The following is a 24,411-nucleotide window of genomic DNA, read 5'->3' on the forward strand; positions in this document are numbered from 1 at the left end:
CCTCGTCTCTTTTTTTCCGTCGAACGATGCTGGCCGGCGGGACCGGAAGTGCGTCGGTGTGTTTGCCCAAAAGGGGACTTCGACCAAACTCAATCGATACCATTAAACCCGCACGCGCACCCTCGTCGCTCCTCGTTTCGAGGACAGCGCGAAGATGAGTCTCGCACGCGATTTTTAAACCGCGCGACGAGGCTGCGCATCGAAAATTAACAATAACTTGCGCTGTATTACTCGGTAACTAACTGTACGTAAAAGTCTGAATTCTGAAACTTAACGTTCGCTTTTTCCAGAGTCAAGATTGCAAACGCGCTCCGTTTCGTTGGCGGAAATGCATCTTTAAAATTGCATCAAATAGGTTCGCACTTTAGTAAAGAACACTTTTAGTAAAGAAATTTTTTCAAAATTTGGTTTTCCAAAAAATCTCTTTGAAGATATAAAAATAAATTGATGATATTTATTGAAACGTTTTTCAAGTATCTGTTTTCTTTTTTTATACTAAAAATAAAAAAAAAAAAAATGTGCTCTCGATATTAATTTTGTCTAACGAGAAACGGAGAACGCGGTTGCCGCTGGACTCGCAACCAAGTTTATCGCGAACGAACATGAAACAACTTTGTATATGGAGGGATGAGTGGGATTGGGGCGGTGGGGTGAAGAGGGATGGCTTTTTGTTTCCTGCGGGAGCGTGATGAGGTGGACTGGTTCGCCGATGGGGACGGGTGGTGGGGTATTTTGTATTGTGTAGAAAAACAACGTCGTAAGTGAAATAACTCAACGTTGCACTTGAAAGACCAATAAAGCAACGGGGTGCGGGACACCTGAACACGCGCTGCTCGAAGAAATAGAGATCTCTCGATCGAGCAACTGACTCGATCTGCTTGAAACGATCCTTAAGCCGAATAACCGATATTCCGTAGGTGTATTAGGAGAGCCTGGCAAAAAAGCTTTCCAGTAGTCGCCGGACTCGGTATGTTCTCAGGGATTTTTTCTTCCTGCTTGAAAACGGACAATTTCGATCAGTGGAATCTCGACTCGCGTGTTCAGGTACCCTCCGATCCGCGTCCGAGTTCCAAAGTCCTTGCTCGTTGAATTCCGTAGTGAGTGCCTCCGCGATTTTATTTATTGGATAAATGGCGGTGCGCGCGGTACGCGCGGCGCTACTCGCTCGGTCCTTATTACTTATATACTGGAGTACGTGTAATTAATAATTATGCATGTGTGTATGCGGTACGGTTAACTGTTAATTAAGTCATCTTGAATGATTACTGTAATTAATTAATATTGTTTATCAGTTAGTTAAATATGGCTCCACCATGCAATCGTCTATCTCTCTTTCTCTCCCGCTTCTCGTTACTCTTTCTCGGCTCAAACTCTCTCGCGCATATCTCAGAGTATACAACGTACACGTTGGCTAAACTACAGACACTTAGTACACTTATTATCATATTTATCTGTTAAATGTTGATTGACTGATTGAACGTGGGAGAAGGAAAAGCGACCGGTTGTTTGATAAGATCGGGGAATTTTTTGAATTTTGATCAAAGGATATATTTTTCTCTCGACACAAATCGATCGAATTTTTTTGCCACCGGTCGTCGAAAATCCGAAACTTTTGAGGTGAAGGACGTCCGGAAGTGGGAGCAATTTTTCTTTTATTCCAAACGGTGGATCGGGGCGAAAGGGAACAGGAAGGTGTGTTGAGCACGAAATGAATCCGGTATACGACTTCCGGTCGTGCCACTATCCGATTAGCGGTATTAGTGGTGTACGACGAGATTCTGCAGACACTGAAAAGACCACGTGCTTCCCGTACACTTACTTATTTAACTTGTTTAACTGCAATACACTGTGATTACTGTTCTACCATAGCACTACTAATTGTGAGTTATACTTGAAAATTGTCTGTTCACTGTAACGGAAAACCCTGACGAAGGCACTCACTCAGCGGACAATGTGTTTTATCAATGTGATTTATCTCTTGTTTTTCGTGCTCCATTTATCCCGATTTGCAATTAAAAGCTTTTGTGGCTAATTCGCAGTGTTATAAATTTATTTGTTATAAATTAATTTTTTTCTACGATTAGTCATGGAGTATCATTTTGCCAAACAAACGGACTCGGCCTGTCACCTCGGACACGCATGCGGGGGGTTCGGGTTCAGGTTGAAAGAAACACATTTTCCTGAACGGAAGTATGAAGAATATTTTGAAAAGAGTATCGTCTCGCCCGCGGAGACCACGCGACTCGATCGAGCCGATCGAGAGCTACGGATCGGGTCAACGTGATCTGCCGTGACGAGACAGCGCGATGGGTCCGCACGTTCGTCGTCGTCGACCGTTTGTTGATTGTTGGTGTGGATCATTTGAGATCATGGCAGTCGCTACTTCTTCACGACTTCGATCGATCATAAGGTTTAGAGTCTCTGGATACTCTCCGTTTCCAGGTGTTTCCTCGCTGTATTGTTCTTCCTCGTTTCATCCGCTTTCGTAGCCGAGACGAAGGTCCACATTTTCGCTGCACGGTTAACGTCGAACGTGACATTCGATTTCTCATCCCTCTTATCAAATACCTCTCTCGTGATTAAGAGATAAGGACGGAAATCGAAATGTCGCGTTTGATAAGTGTTAAAAATGCAGCGAAAATCTGGACCAATAGGGTCAGATTTTGAATTTTCCGAACGTCGCATTTAGACGCCAAAATTCCGGATTACAGATTGTCTCGGCTATCTCGATTGTTTCGATCTGCCAGGAACCTCGTAATTTTGTCGGTCTGCCAAACGTTCGCGGTCGTTGAAGTCTCCGTCTCTCGCGCCGTTTTCCCCGTTGACTCGCCGCCGTCATCTCTCTCGAAGTTCTTTCTCTGGGGGCCAGAACGAACATGTATTGCGTGTGTGTGTGTGTGTGCGTATATGCGCGTGATGGAGGTCGCGGATATCGACCCGCCGAACGCCGAAACCCATCGCCTTAACAACTATGGCTCTTTCATTTATATAGTGGACATTGAAACAACTTATTCCGGTTTTTAATCACGGAGGCTCGGTTAGAGGCACCGCGTGAAGACGCGAATGCCGCCGAGGCGCTCGCACTGCTAGACTGTCGGTTTTATCATATGCTGCGCACTTACGATACACACTGCCACGAATGATATGCACATACGTCGTCGTATGCCCTGCGTCGCGTTGCCACCGTTTTTTTAAAAAAAACGTTGCCGCACAATCTCTTGGCTGCGCCGCAATATTCCTCTCCCATTACGTCCGCCACGGGACGCGGATATATACGGGGAACGCGCACGCAAAAGCGCGATCGTACGCAGTACATATATTCGTCGTGAGATTATTTCATTAAAAAATTAAAACCCGATCAAAAACAAACCAACGGTTTTTGCTTGTAAAGCCGCACTCGAACAACGGCCCTTATGCAATTGCCGCTGCCACATTCCTCTTGGTTGTGTGTTCCTCATGTGGTTATTCATTACACCTTACTCGTGATTGCATCTCGTGGAACGGGGGTCTCTCTTTTCCTCTAGGTGGCTTCCGAAGTACCTTTTCACTCTCTTCCTCTCTCTCTTTGCTCGAGATTTCTCTTCATTTTTCGTCAATCTTCGGCGACGAAATTTTCTGGCACTCGGCCACCCGTTTCGTCGTCGGGTCTCTCGGCCCGACGAAGAGGCCGCCCACACGTCACATCCGGGTACTTTAGGGTCAAGTCCGGGACGTGTTTCGGAGGTGTGCACTCGCGCTTCTCAGCGCAAGCACGCACGCACCGTTCATCATCGGTACTGCATCCAAACGTATGCCAAAGGCCGCGAAAATTTTGCTGCGATTACACATCAATCGTACTATACGAGCACAAACGCGTGTGCTAGTTTTTTTTTTGTTATATCAACCTCAAAAAATTATCGTTATTTTTTCAAATCGATCGAAAACTGTTTTTTTTTTTTTCACATAGCGTCCCCGAGACGACGCGTCTCCGTCTGAAAAGCGGGATCACGATCCGACGAGCTTTTCCAGACGGATCGGCGTTTATCTCTGCGCGACGCGTGTGAAAATATTATCAATAGGCCGAATCGTAGTTTTTGTGTTGAAAAATTCTTTTTTTACGCAATTTACAAAAACAATTGGCTTTACATATCCGTAGCGTGTGTAATTAAGTGTAGATAAGTGTGCTTCAAGTGTGCTTCAAGTGTAAAGATGTGTACGTGGGTACCTGTGTATTGTGTGTATGAACACGCGCGCACGCACGCACGCGTGCTCGTGTATTGAGAAGTGAATGAGCGCGCGGGGTTGCACGCTCGTGACCAGGGCAACTTCTTTGCTTTAATCTGTGTGTCGTATATTGGAACGGAACGCGCATCCCTGCGGTTTTAAATTCACGCGGGGCAACGCGCCGTCCATTTTGTGAGATTATTTTCTGTTTGCGTTGGTTTCTGTCACTGTTGTTTTTGTGTTTGTTCCTTGGCGAGAATACCAATTCTACCGCGGCCCAACGCGTTCGCGCGCGTAATAACGCACACGGAATCGCGCGGAATCCGCGGATTTTTGCGTTTGATTCGTGAAGGTCGAGTCGTATTTGTGAGTGTGTATGCGCTGGGAGTATGCACCAGCGCATCCGGGCTATGGCACTTTTTAGATTATTTAAACATTTAGCAAATTTACATGAAAGAGATTAAGATTATGGATAGGGCCGACTTTGCAGGCAACGTTGCGCTATGTGGATTTTCCCTGTCATATATATACCTTCATGTGTGTGTGCGTATATATATTTATTATCATTCAACATAGCGTGGGCCTCTTCTTCGACTACCGTCAATCGCGTTTCCACGAGCGGACTACGGTACGGGCGCTTGTATCTTCAGGTCGTTCGTGACGCCTAGGGAATTGTTCCTTCTCCGGATTCTCTCCCGTCGTCAGGCGCGTGTGAGCCTTCTTGTCTCCTTGTATATTTCGTCGCTATTTAGCCGCTTCCTTCTGTTTCTCTCGTCGTCTTTTGCGCGGCTCACTGCCTTTCTCGCGACAAATACGAACGACCCACGGTCTTACATGATCTCTTTCACAGTTTTTTGCACGCTCTTCGCGCGCTTTATGCGCCGCAGCTCGCAGAATGCCGTACAAATATCCCGCCGTGTCCCTCATTTTGTCGTCGTTGAGACCCGAAAATCTCACTTGGCTAACGCGTTTGCGCCACCGGCCCTCTTACGAGTTACGGGCATATGTAAATCAATATATTTGTAAATTTTTTTTGTGCTTTTTTTCGCGGGTGCGACCCGCGTATTTTTTTATTATTATGTTTTCTTTATCTTTATCCTCGCTTACTTCTCAGTTGATTACAGAACATACACTACTAGATCTATTGTTTAACGCGCTTGTGTGTGTTTTTTATTTTTGCATTACCATTTGTTTAAATTTAAAATTATGGTACACGTTCGCGGGGCACGGGCCGGCGCCTCGGGAATTCTTTCTTCTCGCGCGGGGATGTGTCTTTAATTGCGATCGAGAGGGCAGAGAGAACAGGTTTTACACGACCCATCACTCTCCCCTCGTCGATCCATAGTACGTCGTTTGGCTAATTAAAAAAGCAACCCTCGGCGCACGGCAGGATGCACCGGTCGAAAATAGTCGTCTGTCAATCGTTTCATGACCGCGATCATCATGAAGGATTCCGACGTGGTAGTGGTGGTAGTGTTTTGTATTGTTGTTGTTGTTGTTTTATTAAAATTTTTTGTGATGGTGATAGTGAGACGGTGGTAAAATAGCAACGCTGATCTCTTTCCATCCTTCCGTTTCTTTTTTCTTTCGCGCTCTTTACTACCTTTTCGTGCACCGCTTTTTAAATTACCTCTCGGCGCTCGACTATTAGGAACCGTGAAATGAAAAATTGCGTCTTTCGAAAAATCATTATTCACTTTCTTTTTCATGACTCGCGAATTCCAACGACAAGTTTTTTATTTACTTCGCGCTTCACGTGCGCGACACGTGCTAACAATCTAACTAAACTCTTCTCATTCGCTCCATTTTCTTTATTTATTCTTAGAAACTCTCTCACAGATGTGGTACTCTAATTTGATATTATATGCCGAAATCTATCAATTTCTCATTCTTTCCCAGATTTTCTCACAATTCTTTCACTCATAATTTTCCAGCACGTTTGCACCTTTCGCACAGAAGCGCTCGAAATTTATCGCCATACTTTATTTTTCGCGACTTTCGTTTTTTTCGAAAAAAAAAAACAAATGCGATATTCGCTTATGAAAACTCTCTCCGAAAAATCGGTCCCTACGATGTTGCGCGGACGCCGGAGTGTGTGCGAAGATTGCGTTTTAAGATAATTCCTAGCTGTACAATCCATCGCAATGCCATGTGTGTGAGTGTGTGTGTGTAAGTGTTTTATAGTGTGTCAGAGTATCAGTGTCGAGAAAAAAAAAAGAATTTCCCGATCGATGATGTCCGAGAGATTGGTGAACGTTTCCGCGCGCGGCCCCTCTCCCGGGATGTAAATCCACTCGTTTCAAACGAAGAAAGGTGAGAGAGGAAGGCGCAAAACGGAAACGATCGCCGATCGTCGGGGACACGCACCGACGACGAACAGAAGCTCTGGTTCGATAAGAAACGATTATCATTGGTTGCGTGAACGAGGTGTATGCACTCGCTCAGCTTTAGGTATTTACATAGAAACTAACCCTATTTCGCATTATGTACGTTCGTTTAAGTTACCAGTAAATTCTCAGTTTATGCTTGTGATATCAAGGTGTATTTACATACTACTTAATCCGAGGAAAAAACGCCCTGTAACGCAAAAACTTTAATAATAACGATCAATGAATCGACCCGCGATTGCGATCACAGGAACTCGAGGCGGCCCGTTATCGTTTTCTTTGTTCTTCCCGAAAACGAAGACAAACCTAAAGATCCGTAATTTTTTCGAATTTGTCGAATTGACATCTATCTATCGATTCCCAATGGCGATGAGAACATTTTCGTGGAAGTTGTGAATTTTGGAAAATTTTGTCAAAGCAAATATATAAATCCAGACCAGTCCATCGAGTTCCGATCGCGAGACGGTTGCGATTGTTAAATGTAGCTTTGACGATGAATCCTTTAGCGATCTTTTCTTCTCTCGTCCCAGATGGTCAAAAAGCCTAGCTACCCGGCGGCTTCTCGGCGCGTGTCTTTTACGTTCAACGAAGATGACGACGTTAGGCTACTTTCGTAATTGGCGAACAAAGGGACATGAAAGAGGGGGAGGGGGCATATCTCGAAAAGGAATATTGTTTAGAATATTTTTCAAGAAATTTCATTACATTTCTTACACAATATGCTTTCGAAACATTAGCAAGTGAAAAGATTTTTGCCAATTATTTTCGTAGGCGAAATTTTATATGACCGAAGTCAGGGGAAAGATTTTGAAAACAAAAAAAAGAGGAGGATGGAGAGATGGAAAGCAAAGATCGAAGGGATTGCAGGTTTTGGAGAGGTTGGAGTTTTTTTTGCAAAAACGAGCCGGTCAAAAACAAAAAAGTCTCTTTGAGAGACTTCTCCAAAAGGAAACAACAACAACAGTAACGCGGTCAATATTGGTGGTCCAAGAATGTGTGAACAAATTCGGCACGCTACCATTCAATTCTCCGCACTTATCAGTCCGCGAGTGACGAAGAAACGAAGAAATCGAATTGTGTCGTAGGTGAATGCTCGTCGAATCGACTTTCCAATGTTTTAACTTTTTTTTTTTTAACCGCCTCAGACTCCGCCGATTTCTTTTAGAAATTTCATTTTTTGCTGAAGAATGAAACTCGAGAAATAATTTCCAATCGAATGTCAAACGTGTTTTTCTCTCCAGTTTGCGTCAGCAGTCGCGTCTCGTTTTATCGCATTTGGTCTCATTGAAAAGATAACCCCGTCGAAAGTGCAGACAAACCACAAGTTTTGCTAAAAGTTACGGAGAGAGATGGGAGAAGGCAATGGGGTAAATTTCGTCTGGTGGGATGGTGAGGTTTTTGACGGGCCGTCGCGGAAAGGAAAACGATTTGTTTTGTTTTTTTTTCTTTGTGTTTCAGGAGAGCAAGGGGCTGGCTCGAGTCTCTAAAAGTTCGCTCCACGATCAAACCTACGGACTTTTCTTGATTCATCCTCTCCCTCGTCATCCTCATCTTCGTATCTGTGTTTTTATTTTTTGTTCTTTTTATTCATCCACCTTCTTTATTCCTATTCGTCTTCTTCTTAATCTTCTTCATCCTAAGTATTGCGAGAACGTAACGGTATATTGCAAGTAAAAGTTCAAAACGACGCAAGAGTTTTACGCGTTTCAGATTATATTACCCGGAAATAAAAAAATATTTTGCTTATAACGATCACAGGACCTCAGATTACCTGAAGCACGCCATTCTAAAATCTCACTCTCGTCTTCGCATTCGCTCTTCCTTGATGCTCACGAAGCATTCACATTCACTCGATCTTTTTCCCATTCGCTCGATGTCGCGCCCGCGCGTCTACGACGGTCCCGAGGTCGTTTTCACTCATGTAACATCCACTTTTCTTTCTCTCCCTCACTCACTCTCGTTTTTCTTTTGCACGTTTGTTTGTTTGTTTTTGTTATTCTCCTCGGTTCTCACCGTGCACTGTCACATTCTCTCGTCGACAATGCTCGGGATCGCGTACGATCTACAAGGGCGCGCGCTCCACATTCGCTCATATTTCCCTTTCGCCTAACTAACCTAGTCTCATAGACCCTATATTCATTATTTATAATATTTATATATATAATATATATATATATAATATTTAGCATTTAGAGTTTTTTTTATTTCTCTCTTCTGCTTCGTCATGTGCTTTACTCACGAAAAAAATGCTCGCTTTTTCACGCTTACCGTATTTTTCTCTTCCTTTCAACTAGACGCGTAAGTGTGAAATGGGTCCGGTTTTTTCGCCTTGTTTTTTTTGTCTCTGTCATACTCTTCATATACACTCTGTATGTATATATAATATATATAATATAACTGTTTGTAATAACTATATTTTGTTTGTTCGCTTACGAGCTAATAGTTTTCGTGCTATCAACGAGCACAGATTTTTACGCGCGTTTTTATATCTTCACCTTAAAAGTGTGTTTGCATGATGCGTTTTATGTATAATAATGTGTGAATTGTATTGTACATGTGTACATGTGTAATGTGTGTGTATACATTCACGTGTGTGTCACATGTGTGTGCCCGTACGTATCTGTCTACGACGCGTCCGACATTCGTTTCTCGAGTCGCGCGAAATTGTCAATGTCCGATATCGCATTGGGGCCGAGAGAACGTCCGGATTCGGTCGCGTCCGTCTTGTCACACACACGGGGAAGGGGAGTTTTTTTTCTTGTACGTATATTAATTAACAACCGTACAACGCGACGACACGGGACCGACCGCAGTCCGGTAGCCCGTTCGCCGCAATTGCGCGACGCACACATCGTCAATGAGCCTGCGTACGTGGGTGTTTAATGGTGTGCGATCCGCCTTAAGCATTACGAGCTTTTTCTTTAAGATTAGGGGATGAGGAGTGGAACCTTTAAGCGCGGTTCAATGGAGATAGACGTATCTATGTATAATATTTATATATAGTTTAGGTTTGTTGAGCCCGGTCGCGCGGGATGTTCGAGGATCGCCCGTTGGACCCTCGGCATCGTCGCCTACCGCTTAATCGGCTCTTGTACTAAAAGATCATAGTACCTTGGAGTGCGCACCCCGAGCGCGATCCCGCGTGACGGGACGCTCGGAATGACTTAATGTTTCCTTAGCAGCTTCTCGTTATTATGGCACGTTTCGGGAGCCGAGGCGGCGGCATGGCAGTGGCGACGTGTCCTGAGAATTTTTACGGACATTTCTCCGTTCGGCAAATCCATTATCTAGGACCGGTGTAGGAACAACGACGCGGGAATCGCATCGCTTTGGAAGTCGCGCGAGAGACGCGCGTCGCCACAGCCGATCCCCCCCCGCCTCGCACCGTGCAACGGATACACATACGTATTTCTCACTCTTCCTTCGTCCCAATCGGAAAGCGCGTCGACCGAGGGGCACGTCTCTCGGCTCGCTTCCGGTTGGTCCGATCGTATCGGTTCTATCCGAAGCGGGAAGACACCGAAGATACATTCTTCTTCGTTTGAAGTTCGTTTTTTGTTTTGTCATCGTTTTCTTACTGCTGAGACAGTGAGTGTATTTCTAGGTGACCGCACTTGGACGCACGAACGAGTTCACGCCGGCGACGACGATGACGGCATCTCGACATCGTCACTCGCTAAATCGACGCGATCTCTCTTACGCGTTCTCAGAGTTACCGATCATTTCGTCGGCTTTCCTCTTGACGCCACGGTCTTCAGACTGCTGCTGCAGCTGCAGCTGCTGTTGTTGTTGCGGCTGCTGCTGCTGCTGCTGCTGATGATGATGATGACCGATGGTAGACGGACCCTGCTGTTGCTGCTGCTGCTGATGATGATGTTGTTGTTGCTGCTGCTGCTCGTGCAACGGCGTAGTACGCTCCGTTGACGACTGCGACTGCTGGTTCATGCGCTCGTTTTGCAGAGTCGTCTGATCCGACGCCCAAGGGGTCCACTCGTCTCAGTAGTAACTGAATTTTCATGGTTGCTGATTGCTCTGCTGGTTGACGACGTGCTGGGCCAGAGTAAAGCTCAGAGCGCGTGGATCACCGTGTAGCCTGAGAGCCTGTTCTAGTCGCTGCTCCTGTAATCGTAGCGCTTCTCCTGCAAAAGTGTAGTATTGACGTCTCGTTAGAGAAGCTTCCATCACGTGTCAAAACTCGATGTGCCATTAGACTCAAATGTTACATAGAGTCGCCACATCGTCACGTCGCATACTTACCGAGATCTGGCGTCAGGGTGTCCTGTTGGGACATTTGTTGGTTTGTATGGTGTCCCGGCATGCCGGAAGTGCTGCCTCCGTTGTGCTGACCTAAATGATGCCTAACATCGCCGCCCACCGCGGAACTCGCCGCGGCTGCTGCCGCTTGAGATACCTTTATACAAAGATGCGGAAAAATATTAAAGAATGAAGCGCATAAATATTAAATTTAGCTTCTGTAGCAAGTTATTTTTTTTTCTAATCCTTAGAAAAAATGTACCAAAACAAATTGATATCAAATTCTTTTCTTACCGCGAGTCTGAGAGCAGCTTCGGCTTGGGAACGAAGCAGAGCTTCCGCCTGATGCATTCTCAGAGCCTGCTCCGGTCCGCTAGCTTGCACTCCCTGCTGTTGAGGTCCCGTCGATCCTTGAGTGCTACCACTCATGTCACCGTTGTTGCCCATTCTCATGGCTGCCGCTAACGACGCCATGTCAACCGGCGAAAGATTGGGCGACACGGAGTTTTGCAATCCTAACAGAAATATTGCTTTCACATCTCGCCTAACATTAAAAAAAAAGAAAGATTTTCCGATAAAGAATAGTAGAATTTTGATATTTGTCTTGAAACAATTAGTTAAAAAAATAGTTAAAAATAGTTAAAAAAAAGTGTAAATTTTACAGAGAAATATATTTTTCTATCATCTTCTCGATGAGACGCGTGCCACGATCTTGTGTATTTCAGAATCTTAAACCGTTGAGCCCGTGATCTGCGGAACACGTGTCGAGGAGAGCGGCTCGCAAACGCGCCCTGTGCTAACTTTGATCGTTGGGTGAAGAGAGGGGAAAGTAAGGAATTTCTAATATTTGTTTTTCCTAACGCCGGTTTCCTCGGTCGGAATTTCTCAACGAGCCGCGACTCGCAGCGTTCTCGCGAAAGAAACTGCGAACGCAACGAATTTTGCGAAAGTTAAATCGCGATAATATTTTACGAGATGACATCGATATCGTACTTCTGTACGTGGACACGTCATTTCCTCGAGCAACAAATACGATCGCGTCGAGTAGCGTTTCCGCTCGTCATCCGTCACTCGAGTTCCCGTTTTAAGATAGAGAAAAGATAGAGGAAAGCAAGCACACGAATGCAACATAGTCAGCGAAGAAACAACATTGTAAATCAAGTTTTATCGGCAATAATTGGAACGGAGTTATCGACTTTCCCCTCTCGCGCAATTTAGCAGTGATAAGTGATAACGCAGTCCTTGGCGACGACTCGCTCGCTCGCAATCGAACTCGTTAGATCAGCAAAACTAGTCTGCATTAATTATACGTAATTTGTAATAATATTATATTATATTATTTATTTATTTTTTCTCACCCGCCGACACGGCTGCTGCCATGACAGCCATGCGTTGTTGTTGCGATTGCATCTCGTCGTGGTATTGCTGCGCCGAGCCCGGTTGACTGCCCGCTCGCAGCATCTCGCTGAGCTTGTTGCCGCTCGGTCCCGGTGACGCCATGTTGTTGTTGTTGTTATTGTTGTTATTGTTCAGTAGACCGGTGCCTGCGCAAAAATCTGCTCTCGTCAGTATGTACAGGTCGACGAGCGGGCGGAGTGTTTTGCGCACTAGCCTAATTAAAAGGTGTAGCGTATAGAAAACGTTCGGGCACGCTAAATCTCGACACGCTAAAGGCGTTAAAGAAGAAAAGACCGTCATCCCGAGATGGATGACGCCCACGAGAGTAGTAGAGAGAGCGCCGTTCACATGAGAGAATTATTACTCAGACCACAAAATTCGTATATGTTTTATTTCGACTCAATTGTATATATTCATATATATGTAACTTATGTGTACTACAATAAGTTTCACTAATGGTACTTCACAACAACAGAGTTTCGTCACTGAATGAAATCAGAGAAAAAAAGATGGATAACGGCGTTTTACAAACTCGACCAAACTTGCACACAATGACACTTTACATCTATTATAATCTAGATATACTTGGTAGGCGATCGTTTGTAAGTAGTAGACGTAGAACAAGTATCGGAGCGTACCAGGTTCACTACCGGCCGACGATAGTCTTCCGTTGCCGCTACTGCTGTCCGAATGGGCCGACGGTGACGGGCACATTGGTGGTTGTTGTAAATTTTGCGGGCCTCCAGATTGACTTCCTCCCAAAACACCCAAACCCGCACCTGTACAGCGCCAAGAGGTTTACGTTAGAATCCGTAACTCACATCGAGAATATGTGTTTTTAACGTTGCTATAGATGAAAACATCGTCGAACTTTTTAACGTTAACATAGAGGAATAATTCGTCGGTGTCTGTTTTATACCTAAACTCGAACTCGCGAGAATCTCCCTTTCCCGCCTTTCGGCGGCCGCGCGACTCAGCACATACTGCGCCGCGAACTGATGTTTCGGATCCATCCTCATGTGCTCCATGTGGCTCAGGAGACCTTAACACCAGAGAAAAACAAACGTGATCACAGTACAAGAAAGCGATCGCGATACGTACACGGACAATAAGTACATTATAATAATTGTCACTCGGTATATAAACTTATATTTCCACAAAAATAAAAATTTTTTATTGTACAAATGCACATAAAAGAGAAACTGAAACAAGTCTTATTTTTCAGAAACTGTATACGTATATGTGTGTGTGTGTGTGTGTGTAAACTCGCGAATAATCGTCGAGTAATATAAATACTTACCGCTCTCGTGAGTGAAGACGGCTTGGCACACCGAACACGGCCACATCCTGAGGCTCGTGCTAAGCTGACTGGTCTCAGGATGGCAGGCCAGATGCTTCCTAAGGCTACCCTCGTTGACGTAGTGCTTCCCGCACACTGGGCACGGGTGGTTGGCGGTCCTTCGCTTCGCTAGGTAAACCCCGGCAACGGAGGTTGTGCAGTCAGCGGAGGGAACAATAGGGCGACACAATGTCAAGGTCAATGCCAAGCAGGATAAAGCGTCCCAAGGAACGAAAGCCGTTCTCCTCTTCCATCCCAACCTCCTCCACCATCATCTTTTTTTTCGTATCTCACTCTCTCACCTCTCACTCTCTCGTTCTTTTTTTTCCTTCCCCATCCTTATTTTTCACGCACACAAACACACGTGTGCACGCGCGCGCGTATGTACGCACTGATTCCGGTCGACCTCGAAGACCAAGGGAGAACTTACAGACGCGGGTAGCCAAGGACCAGGAGAGCACTGACCTCGGGCACGCAGAGTACTCGCTGGCCGGCGCCGCCGCCGTCGCCACCGCGCTGCTAGCTTCCCTTTCACGAACAAGGTCGTACGGTCCAAAACGCCGGAACGTACATACTCACGCGCATTGCACGAAGATTGTACAGAGAAAAAAAGAAATTTCTTCAATAAAAAGACAAATCTAATTATAGTCGTAACGACTGATTGCGCGCGCGTTATCTTTGCCAATTCTCAGCAACGTCGTCATCAATCCACGCCTCGCGCTATAAATAACGACAATGCAACATTATATGCTTAAACGCGTATTCAAATTGGCAGCGTTTTGCGGACGCATGTCGAACATGGTAAGCGCCACTTTACGAACGGGAATAAAATGCAGATCTTCCGTTAAACGAAGAAAACACACGTGGATTGGGACTTTTCTTCTCTGTACGTTCTCCACACGCATCACGCACGCATTTGTATCAAGGCACGCAGAGTAGTATAGAGGTCGAACGAAACACCCTCGAAGCACCGTGTACACATGTATTAGCGGGTTGCTATCCAAGTATTAGTTCGGCGAGTATGCCAAATGCTACACGCCTTTACCCGCCCAGGCGAAAACAGTACGAAGAAGTGAACAAGGAGAATGTGTTGCGTATTCGCCCGCGCCAAAGCAAGTTCTTGGGATAAGATGCGAAACGTACTTAAAGGCTAAAAGGGACGAACCACCCCTCGTGTCTCGACGAGTGGTTGCTCCACCTCTCTCTTAGTCTTACTCACGATTAACGTCGCCCCTCTCGCGTCTATGTCTCTCTCTCTCTATTTTTCTCTTTCTCTCTCTCTCTCTTTCTCTCTCTCTCTCTCTCTCTCTCTTTCTTTCTCTCTCTCTCTCTCTCTCTCTCTCTCTCTCTCTCTCTNTCTCTCTCTCTCTCTCTCTCTCTCTCTCTCTCTCTCTCTGTAGAAACCCTTAAGAGGTTCCTCGCGCGATCCTAGTTAAGGATTCTATCTAAGAATCCGGTTAAATGCGGCTACAGCTGGATTTCGAGGATGTTAAACGCGCGCGAGCGCAGAGAGAAAATTCGGTGTTAAGTTTGTTGATTAGTCATAAAAGACAGAGCACGGTCAAGGTTTCGTTCTCAAGCTCGCTTCATGCAAACGATGCACTCAGCCACGAAACGTGTAATTCCAAGTTAATCGATCGGGTTGAAGTTAACGCAGATTAGTGGATGCGCAAAACGGGAAGCGGAGGAAGAGAGAAGTATAGAAAGCGGTTGAAGAAAGAGATGAGAGACATAGACGAGCCGATCGAGAGGGCGCGATTGTTACGCGATTTTTCAATACTTACTGGCTACTCCGGAGGCATTCGGATCCTTGTGGGTGTGCTTCATGTGCTCCATCAACGCCTCGCCGCCGAGGAAGAGCTTGTGGCAAACTGGACAGCTGGTTGCGTTCGGGCCGCCGATCAGGGCGGCGTGTTGCTGGAACACAACACGCTGTTGCAACTCCTTTTTTGGGGGCCCGGAAGATACCGGAAGCAGGCACACGCGGCGCACCGGTAGTGTAGAAGAGCCGACCCAGAGAATACCACCACAGAGTTGCGAACCAGAAGCGCAGGACAGGCAGGGCACAGAACAGAACGATTGACCAGTGAGAGTTAAGGCACCAATATACCGCCGCCACCACAGACTACTCCTTTTGCTCAGGGAATTCGTGTCGAGTGTGTCTGGTAGGAACTTTGTGGTATCGCGCTCTGGCTGGGTTTTCCAGTCGATAAAATACGAGATAAAAAAAGAGTCGAGAAAAAGAGTAAAAAAAAAAAGAAAAAAGAAAAAAAAAAGAAAAATAATGAATTCCGTTTTTACAAATGCATTGATATCCTTTTTTCAATAATGATCCACTTTCAGCCGATATTATTTTACATCGAACAAATAACCGATGTATTCTTCAGCATGTAAGTTGACAACTTGCAAGATAATTTTGCAATATATTACATCTACTGAAAAATATATATGAATGTTTTTTATACAACTGACTAATTAGCTAGATTGCGGCAAGTGAATCGTCAATGAGAATATTTGAAAAGATTATAGCTAGCTCTTGGAGACGGACAGGAAATAAGGCGAAAGTATCTCGATATTGTTGGTAATTACATTACTCGTAATCTCCAATATATCGCTAGGAAGGAATACTGTGCCCGTATACGTTTTTTCTTGAACACGCTTATCATCGATTTGAAACAAATTACACATCTGTTAGAATTTCGTTGTTACGGTTTCGTAAATGTTGTTTTTTTTTATACATACAGAGATGTAGGAAGAGTCTTTGACCAATCGAAACGCGTTGTTGAGAAAACGTAATGCCAGAACAGAGTACTCGATTCGGGGTGCGGAGAGGACTGAGGTAGAACAATTAGGTTCGAGGAGTTCGAAGCGAAGCCTAGACAGACAAATATGTGGAAGCGTGGGGTCCGGGAAACGATCGGAGCGGATTAATCCCTAACCGGCGCGATTAGGGATTTTGTCGGATAATGCTGATGCGCCGGCATCGGCCTCTCGCCTCGTACATGCACGTACGAAATCTGAAGGCTGATGCCAGACGTAGCGTCGCGAAAACAAAGCGACCACTTTCGTCGACCTTGGACCTCCGATCGACCCCGCGCAACCTCACCCATGAACGGGAATGCGAAGCATGGAATGACTAGCTTGTACCATACATCAATTTTAACTACCATGGCCGTTGCTAGCGCATCTTCGACTCGCGTGATTTGCATTCCGTTTACTCTCTTCTGTATTTTGTATATTTTTGCATATTTATATAAATAATACAAACAAAATCTATATTGAGTTTATTATCCTTTCAACGGCCATGTTAATTACAGACAAAAATGAAATCATGAATGAAATTCGACGTCCTCAGTGGCCAGATAGAGTGATTTCCTTCATATTTTTCACTCTCTGGCTCGTTACGCGTCAAGAAATCGATTCGCACCGATCGCATTGTTCTCGCATCGTGTTCCCTTTTTTATCTTCTTTTTTGCGTTCCCCCCTTTCCCTTTTAAGACCTGCGGTCCCTCTCTTTTTCTTTCTTGTTCTCTTTCTCTACCCGAACACGCGAAGGTTGCTTGCACGCATACAAGGCGGTAGGTGCACGCGCAGCGATGGAAAAACATGGCGGAGACCCGTAACTTGTTCGAAAGACTGCTTAAAACGATAGTGGGAAGGGGAAGAAAAAAAGAAAAAGGTGCAAAAGAAGGAGAAGTAGTGAACGAGCAAGAACGGGCTAAAACGAGACCGGACGGCAATGACCCGAAAGAGTTTCGGGGGGTCTCTCCTGTTCCTCTCTTCCTTCCTGTTCTCTTTCTTCGGTTTACGACTTTTTTTTTTGCCATACTTTTTCGCCTTCTCTCTCCCGAACATTTTTTTTTGTTCTTTCAATCGTTCTTTTTATTCCGGACCTAGGACAATCGCGAACGCGTTGAGGCAACCGGCAGAGAAAAGGCTAAAACAAGTTCCGACGGCAATGACCTCAAATTGTGTTTTTTTTTTGCAAACATCTTCATCTTTTTTCTGTCTCTCTCTTTCTCATGCGTACTTCTCGCTCTTTCCTATTATCGGCATGATTCTCCGCTCTCCGCATCGTAAATGGAGTTATTTTTGCGCGGTCGTCTTTGTAGACTTCTCTTCTCGACGTTGTCGATAGATCTTCTTTATAAGTATATACACGAAGAGCTCACGTCTTAAGACCTCTTTGTACTTCCTCTTTTTCTGGAAATTTTTAACGATGTGCTGGATGCCGGCGCGATCTTGATTTTCTCTCTCCAACTCTTCTCTCGCAAACGAACGAGTCAACCAAGAAGATTAGAAAAGTCAAAAAAAGATAATATCAATTGTACGATATTATCGAATATCTCGGCTTTTATTTCTTCTTTCTTGTTTTTTTCTTCACGCTGTTTCCGCGCGTCTTTCTTCTTTCTTTGTTTGACTCTTGTTTCGTGATAAACTCTCGCGAGTGGGTGGCCGACATACTTATGTGTGCATACTTTTCTTTTTTTTATCGCCGAACCTGGGGCAACCGCGAGCGTGTTGAGACGACGACGACGACGACGAGGACGGCATCGCCGCCGCCGCCGCCGCCGCTGCTGCATGTAAGTTATTCTCGGAGGGAGGCTGCGGTCCCTAGGTTCGACGCCCCGACCTGGCCCAACTGGAAAAAACCGGTTTCTTCGTCGCGCTCTTCCTTTTTTGCCTGCATCCTCGCTTTTTGCGCCGCGAGGGCCTCGACTCCTCTGACGCTCTTTCTCTTCTTCTCCGTCCCGTTCTCTACGGTCGTGCCTTCTTTCTCTCTCTCTCTCTCTCTCTCTTTCTTCTCTTTCCCGTCGTTCTTTCTCACGTCGTTCTCTTCGTCTTCCCAGCTTGCACTCTCCAACTCGCTCGACCGAGTGGACGCGGCGTGGGCGAATCCCTGAGGGACTTTATGATCCGCCGTGACCAGATTCATCTCTTCTCTCTCGCAAGATTGTACGCGTCCGGCTCCGCTGTGAGCGCCCCACGTTCTCTCTCGCTACTATGTATTCCCAATTCCACACTTCCTGGTTCCGCTAAGGAGTTACATGTTTCTCTCGGCCAGAACCGTCGATTCTTCCTCCCGCGCGCGATCTTCAAAATACGTTCTTGACGGGAACACAACCTGCGATCGGTTTCGTATGTATTCTTTGTTTCTATTTTAAGACACTTGCATCGCGAGCGACGAAAGCGTGCAAGAGAAAATCCTTCGGTTTGGTTATTTTTTCTTCGAGATACCAGAGTCGTGAGGTTAAATATATTCGTCAATGTTATCCAAACACAGTCCACAAATAAATTTCAAGATTTTGTTGGGATACTGACTAAATAAATTTTTAGCGTCGATTAATATCGCGAACACAATCGATAAGTGGATAACAAATGAGTAAATTATAAACGGCGTTTTATCATTGCGCAGCAAATAATTAGGTTTGCGTGACTTTGACCGTGATTAAGTAGCATTCTTCAATTAATCAACGATAAGTGTATAAAAACTTGATCGAGATTCGTCGGGTGTCGATCGAGGCTGGTCAAATGCTGCCGTCGACGAACAATCACGCCCACCCCACAAGGATTTTTTCGCACCCTAACGTCGATTGGCTCCTCGATTTTTCCGGCGATCCTGGTCGCAGAATATCCGTTCCTTTAAGGCTCGATGCGGGGTCCGGGTCAGGGAGTGGCGTAAAAAGGAAGTGGGTGTGAGCACACGCGTAGCGGTGCGTGACGTCGGCCGCGATGTAGCCATTTTGTGTTTATACAGACGAGACCATCTTTGATCTAGAGATCTCTCGTTAGCCGGATCTTATTAGAACAAATCAAGGATATTGATCTTTTTCGCATGCGTGCAATCATAACGTTGTCCGCGATCTATGCGACAATCGAACGTAAAATTAATTTTTTTCTGTTCAAGGATGTTATTTAGAATTTTTTAAATCTTGCGGTTTCTTCTTTTTTTTCTGATAATTTCTTGTTTTTCGAGAGCTTTATAGCTTTGTAAACGCAGACCAAACGCTGCCGATAATCGACAACGAAGCCGGCTTCTCTTTTTTCCTCGAGCGACGATAAAATCCGAAGGCCGTTTGCGCGCAACGCGCAATTCTTTTCTCCCGCCCCCTCCGTCGTTCTTTCAGTTCTTTTTTCTTCGCCGCCACTGTCTTTCCTTGGCTTTTTTAGCCGCGACGAGGCCGCGAGACTCGCCAGCAGACAACCTTCGGTACGATACTTTGGCTGTTCGTTGCTCCAGCGCGGAATCTGCGCGGAGAGAGATATTCGCCGGTTTGCGCGCTCATCCGTTCGCCTTTTCTCCCGTTGTATTCGCTTTCCTTCGCTTCTTCGTTCGCGCGAACGTTATTTTCTCGAAACGAGAGAACGCTTTGTCTCCCGATAAGGAAGGCACCAGAAATTCCTGATTTCTTTTTCCTCCCGCCTCGTCTGATTCATAGCTGCTTTCGCACAAACATTGTGAGAGAAGCACAAACAACGCAAAAGTCTAAAAGATGTTTAAAAGACGTCAAAAGTATCTCCGAGAGCTTCTACATTTTTGTCTAGAAAATACTCCGTTCGCTATTCTTCCCAGAGCGCAATGTAGTTCTATTCAAAAATTAAATGGTAATATGATTTTTTCTCTTCTCTTTTTTTCACACAGTCTGGCGTTTCTTTCTTCGGTGCAATATAAATGTACGGCGTGTGCGATCGATAGGAATTAATATGCATCGCTAGTCACTCAGGCTCCTCATTGCCACCCTGTATTATTAATTCACTTCCTAAGAGTGGTGCGCGGTAATACGCGTGTAACACACGCACGCTAAAAATCGGTCGCTGACGAATGATGCGAGGCGAGAATGAGGATAAAAAAAAAAAAAAAAAAAAGAAAGAAAAGGGAATCCACCTAACGCCACGAGGGTTGACGACGTGGGCACCCTCCGTGTTGTGCCAATAGGAGAGACCCGGACCGACCCCGGACGCGTTCGACTAGGCGAGCGGAAAAAAGGAGCGTGAAGGGGCGTCGTGCACAATAGGGCACGAATCCCACCCTATCGGAAAACGCCACGGGAATGATTTCATTAGTGCCCACGCCGATGATCGAGCATGGTGGAAAAAAACAGAGATGGAAAGAGCCACGGAGGCGGGGTCGAAAAAATTAGTGCCTTAGGGTACGAGAAAAGAAGAGCTCTTTCTCTCTCTCTCTCTCTCTCTCTTTCTCTTCTGGGGTGCGGACGGAAAAAGAAATCATGGAAATAAAAAGTAAGAAGTTTCAAAAGAAGGAGTTACAAATGTAATATATGGAATAAAAAAAGTGTAACTGATGTAAAACAAAATATTTCAAATTTAAATAATAAAATCCGCGGAGAAGCGTCGAAATTCAGTGCGAAAAAAAACGAATCAAACGCGCGAAAAAATAGAATTGAAAGAAAAAAATTGCGAGATCTCACAAGAAAGTGGATCGATTTACGAGACGGTCTGCCGCGAAAGACCGTCCTACTTTTCTATTTTAATGCCCGCAAAAGAGACAAAGAACGAAAAGTCCTTCTGGAGATTCGCCAGCCGGCGATGTTTACCGACGAAGGAGAAAGGGAGAGAGAGAGAGAGAGAGAGAGGAAAGCCATATCACGGATTACTGAGAGAGGAGAGAGGAGGGATTTTGGAGAGTGGAGTGAAGCTTGCTTAATTAGAAGAGCGGTCCGCAAAATTAAGAAGCGGTAATTAACCGCGCGATCGACGGGCGAAAGCGCTCGTGTGGCATGACTCTTCGGCGATACATCATCGTACCTCTTCATGACTGTATGCAATTTATACATCAGCGTGTCGCGACGTGAGACAGTATTGAATCTTGCGTACTCATGATTTCTCCGTGATCGAGGAGAGAGATGTGTGGGAAAAAGGAACAAGAGCCGGGTTATAATCATTTCATTAGTACTTCGCGATGTTGAGATCAATCAGACGGCGAGCGGTGCATCTCCCTGCAGTATACAACATATCGCGCGCGTTAATTAAATAGACAACATGTATCAAATGTGCGCGAAAAATGCGCTATCATAATATCGCGCGTCACAACGTTATCATGATTTCGAGAAAACTGCACAGAGTTATAAGGATATGTATAATATATATATGTAATACGTGTATATAAATATGCATTTGTCATGTATCGCGCGGATGGATCATTATAATGAAAATCGGAGACCATAATTTTACACGTGCGCGGCGACGAGCGCGCGCATGTGCGTGAACACGCGCCCGAAACGAGTTGAAATTACAGCCGAAAGGAATTCCCATGGGCTTCGACTCCCATATTGACCGATCGTTTTACCTTTAATCGTTGCCATGGATACTTCGAACACTGCGACAAAGAGAGACCAGCATGAAATGGAGATCAATCTGAATTAATGTGATACCATTAAATCGTCAGTCATAGGGTTTAGGTTTTCGGGAGTATATTCATACCGCGTACGTTACGCGCTCACGTATTCGCGGAATAAAAAAAAAAAACAAAACAAAAATGCCGTGTAAATATACCGCAAGCAAAGTAATTAATTAGCGTTCCGTGTCGGGGCGAAAATACAGCGGCGATAAACGAACGAAACTGCAACCTTTTCCCCGCTGGGAGGGGGAGACAAACAGATTTGCATTTATCGCGGGCGATCAATCAGTGCGCGGCAAACGACGATCGTTGCGTGTAAAAAAGCTCTGGCGTTAAGCAAAATACAACCATCGCGCGGTTTTTAGCGCGACGAGAGAGTAGTAGAGGGATGGAATCCCCGTGGCGGTAGAAAATATAAATCTAATGGCTAACGAGTTTTTACCGAGTCGCGCGCCAGGGCAATTAAGAAGAGGCACGGGGAAGGGTCCAGGAAAGAGCGAAAAGAGGTAGAGGGATGACAGGGGTGGGTTAGAAGAAGGTCGAAAGGTAAGGTACCTAAAGGAGTAAGATCCGCAAAGCCGGAGAGACAGGGATTTGTATCGTGTTGCACGACATTCAACCCTCGTACCGATAAATACGAAAATACTGCGCGCCACGTGAAAGTGACTAGAAGAGCCACGAAAAAGAGAAAGAAAGAAGAAGAAAGAGAGAAAGAGCGAGGAGATCAGGGCCGGTCAAATTTATGAGACATCGTCGATTGTAAGTAATTTAACTTTCAAATGCGCGCGTGTGAAATAACGTCGCGTCAATCTCTCAGGCGAATTTTCGGGATGAAAAATCACACATGGCGAGGATGAAGGAGAAAGTTTGCCTGCGCGGGAATATGTACGAGAATATTACGAGGTCGGACAGATTCTATAGCTTGATTAGCTGGAAGGAAATTTCGACGCGGAGACTCGCTTGTCAGATCGGCCACACCGCCGGGATTTGGGAAACGTATTAAACCGGAGACATATCGCGGCGGTGTATCGTCGCGATGATCCGCCCCTGTTCCGATCCGAGCGGGAAGAGGGTAACAGTTAATAGGATATACGTAGAGAAAGTGAGAGGAAGGGGAGAGAGAGAGAGAGAGAGAGAGAGAGAAAGAGGAAAAGTGGTGGCAAAGAAGGTGAGGAGGTGTATAGGTACCATAGACGAGTTTCTATGCCCGGGCTACCGATCGTTCTCTATAATACATTTACGCTCCGGCCTATTATAATATTGTACTCCGGGTGTATTGTCTTTCTTAGCGGGATAATGTTTCGCCGACACGCCAGGCCTCCAACCCGGAGCGTAACTCTTTCATTCCCCCCTTACTCTCCACCGAACTTCCGTGAGCCGTTCCTCTTTCCCTCGTAGTCTCGCTTTCTCCGCGTCTCTCCAGCTCTCCCGTGCTCTCCGGGGTTTGCTCTTTTGCTCCCTTCCTCTCGTGTTTTTTCTTTTTTTTTGTTTTATTTTAACAACAATCCATTAGCTATCAGGGTAGTAACGAAAGGGGAATCAGGTGGGAGGCTAGGCGGTCTGAGAAATAGCGAAAACAATTTCAAGAAATCTGCCCCGGCGAAAATTCGATTAGCCGCGGAAGATGGGCTTGAGCTCTCCATTTGTTTCGTTTCGTTTTATTTCCAGCGTACTCTGTTTCTGTCGCGCTCGCGCCTGGCGGCTTTTAATTACTTCGCCGCCGTTCTCTCCGTATAAGATCCTCTCTCGTCTTCTTCTCTCGTTTCTTCCCGTTCCCTCTTCTTCTACGTTCTTCTTAGTTTCTTCTTGTTGAACCGTCGAGGTTTTTTTTCTTCCTCGACGCGAACTACGTGCATTCTGATATTTTTGCTGATAAATCTGCGGACAAAACTTTACCATCGCGCGCGGCTCGATACGTTCGTGCATATTTCATATTAGTATTTAATCTGGCGCATTGATCTCGCACACTATAATAAGCCGACTATTCAGGAATAATTTCGCAAAGGGCGAGACCTATACCATTGGAAAATTCATCAAGGCCACTCTCGTCTTGTTACTTTAAATAACTCGACTACTAAAAAAATGAAAAACGTTCTCATTATTACGAAGATTATCGCGCGAGTTGTTTGACGCGTTAGTTTATTCTTTCATGACTGCGCGTTTTTTTTTTTGAAAAAAAGAGCGAAAAAAATTCTCGGGTGAGTTTGTTGGCAAGGCAAGGGTTGTCGGCTTCACGGGAGATTTATCGAGGTCGCGCGAGGGACGGGAAAGGGATAATCTCAGAGCTTCAACCATGGATTAGGTTTCAATTAGAAGCGCCCGGGGTGTTAAAAGAGCGATATTTATTGCCGACGTATGAACGGATTAAACTCGCATGCGTCTCAACGGGCGCCGCACCTGATTCCGCGAAAGTTGCACATCTTAAAATACGTAATGATCGATTTTGCACACATTTAATATCAATTTCAGGA

The 24,411-nt window shown here is 45.4% G+C and overlaps 1 protein-coding gene across 4 annotated transcripts in view; it reads right to left on the minus strand.

Moving 5' to 3' along the window:
* Positions 1 to 451: 451 nt before the first annotated feature.
* LOC109853565 (zinc finger protein squeeze-like) overlaps positions 452 to 24,411 on the minus strand; it is a 75,482-nt gene continuing 51,522 nt past the window's right edge. The window contains exons 5-12 of one of the 4 annotated variants that reach the window (XM_020425795.1): positions 15,366 to 15,525; positions 13,543 to 13,710; positions 13,162 to 13,284; positions 12,881 to 13,021; positions 12,203 to 12,400; positions 11,139 to 11,359; positions 10,848 to 11,001; positions 452 to 10,729 (exon numbers count right to left, since the gene is read on the minus strand). In XM_020425795.1, coding sequence (XP_020281384.1) covers positions 10,605 to 10,729; positions 10,848 to 11,001; positions 11,139 to 11,359; positions 12,203 to 12,400; positions 12,881 to 13,021; positions 13,162 to 13,284; positions 13,543 to 13,710; positions 15,366 to 15,525 — 1,290 coding nt within the window. In that variant the 3' untranslated portion in view covers positions 452 to 10,604. Of the gene's footprint in view, positions 10,730 to 10,847; positions 11,002 to 11,138; positions 11,360 to 12,202; positions 12,401 to 12,880; positions 13,022 to 13,161; positions 13,285 to 13,542; positions 13,756 to 15,365; positions 15,526 to 24,411 lie in introns of all 4 variants that reach the window. The other 3 variants (XM_020425794.1, XM_020425793.1, XM_020425796.1) reach the window with 3 other exon arrangements.

Source organism: Pseudomyrmex gracilis, unplaced genomic scaffold, assembly GCF_002006095.1.
Source record: "Pseudomyrmex gracilis isolate BER0280 unplaced genomic scaffold, ASM200609v1 scaffold_50, whole genome shotgun sequence".
Taxonomy (NCBI): domain Eukaryota; kingdom Metazoa; phylum Arthropoda; class Insecta; order Hymenoptera; family Formicidae; genus Pseudomyrmex; species Pseudomyrmex gracilis.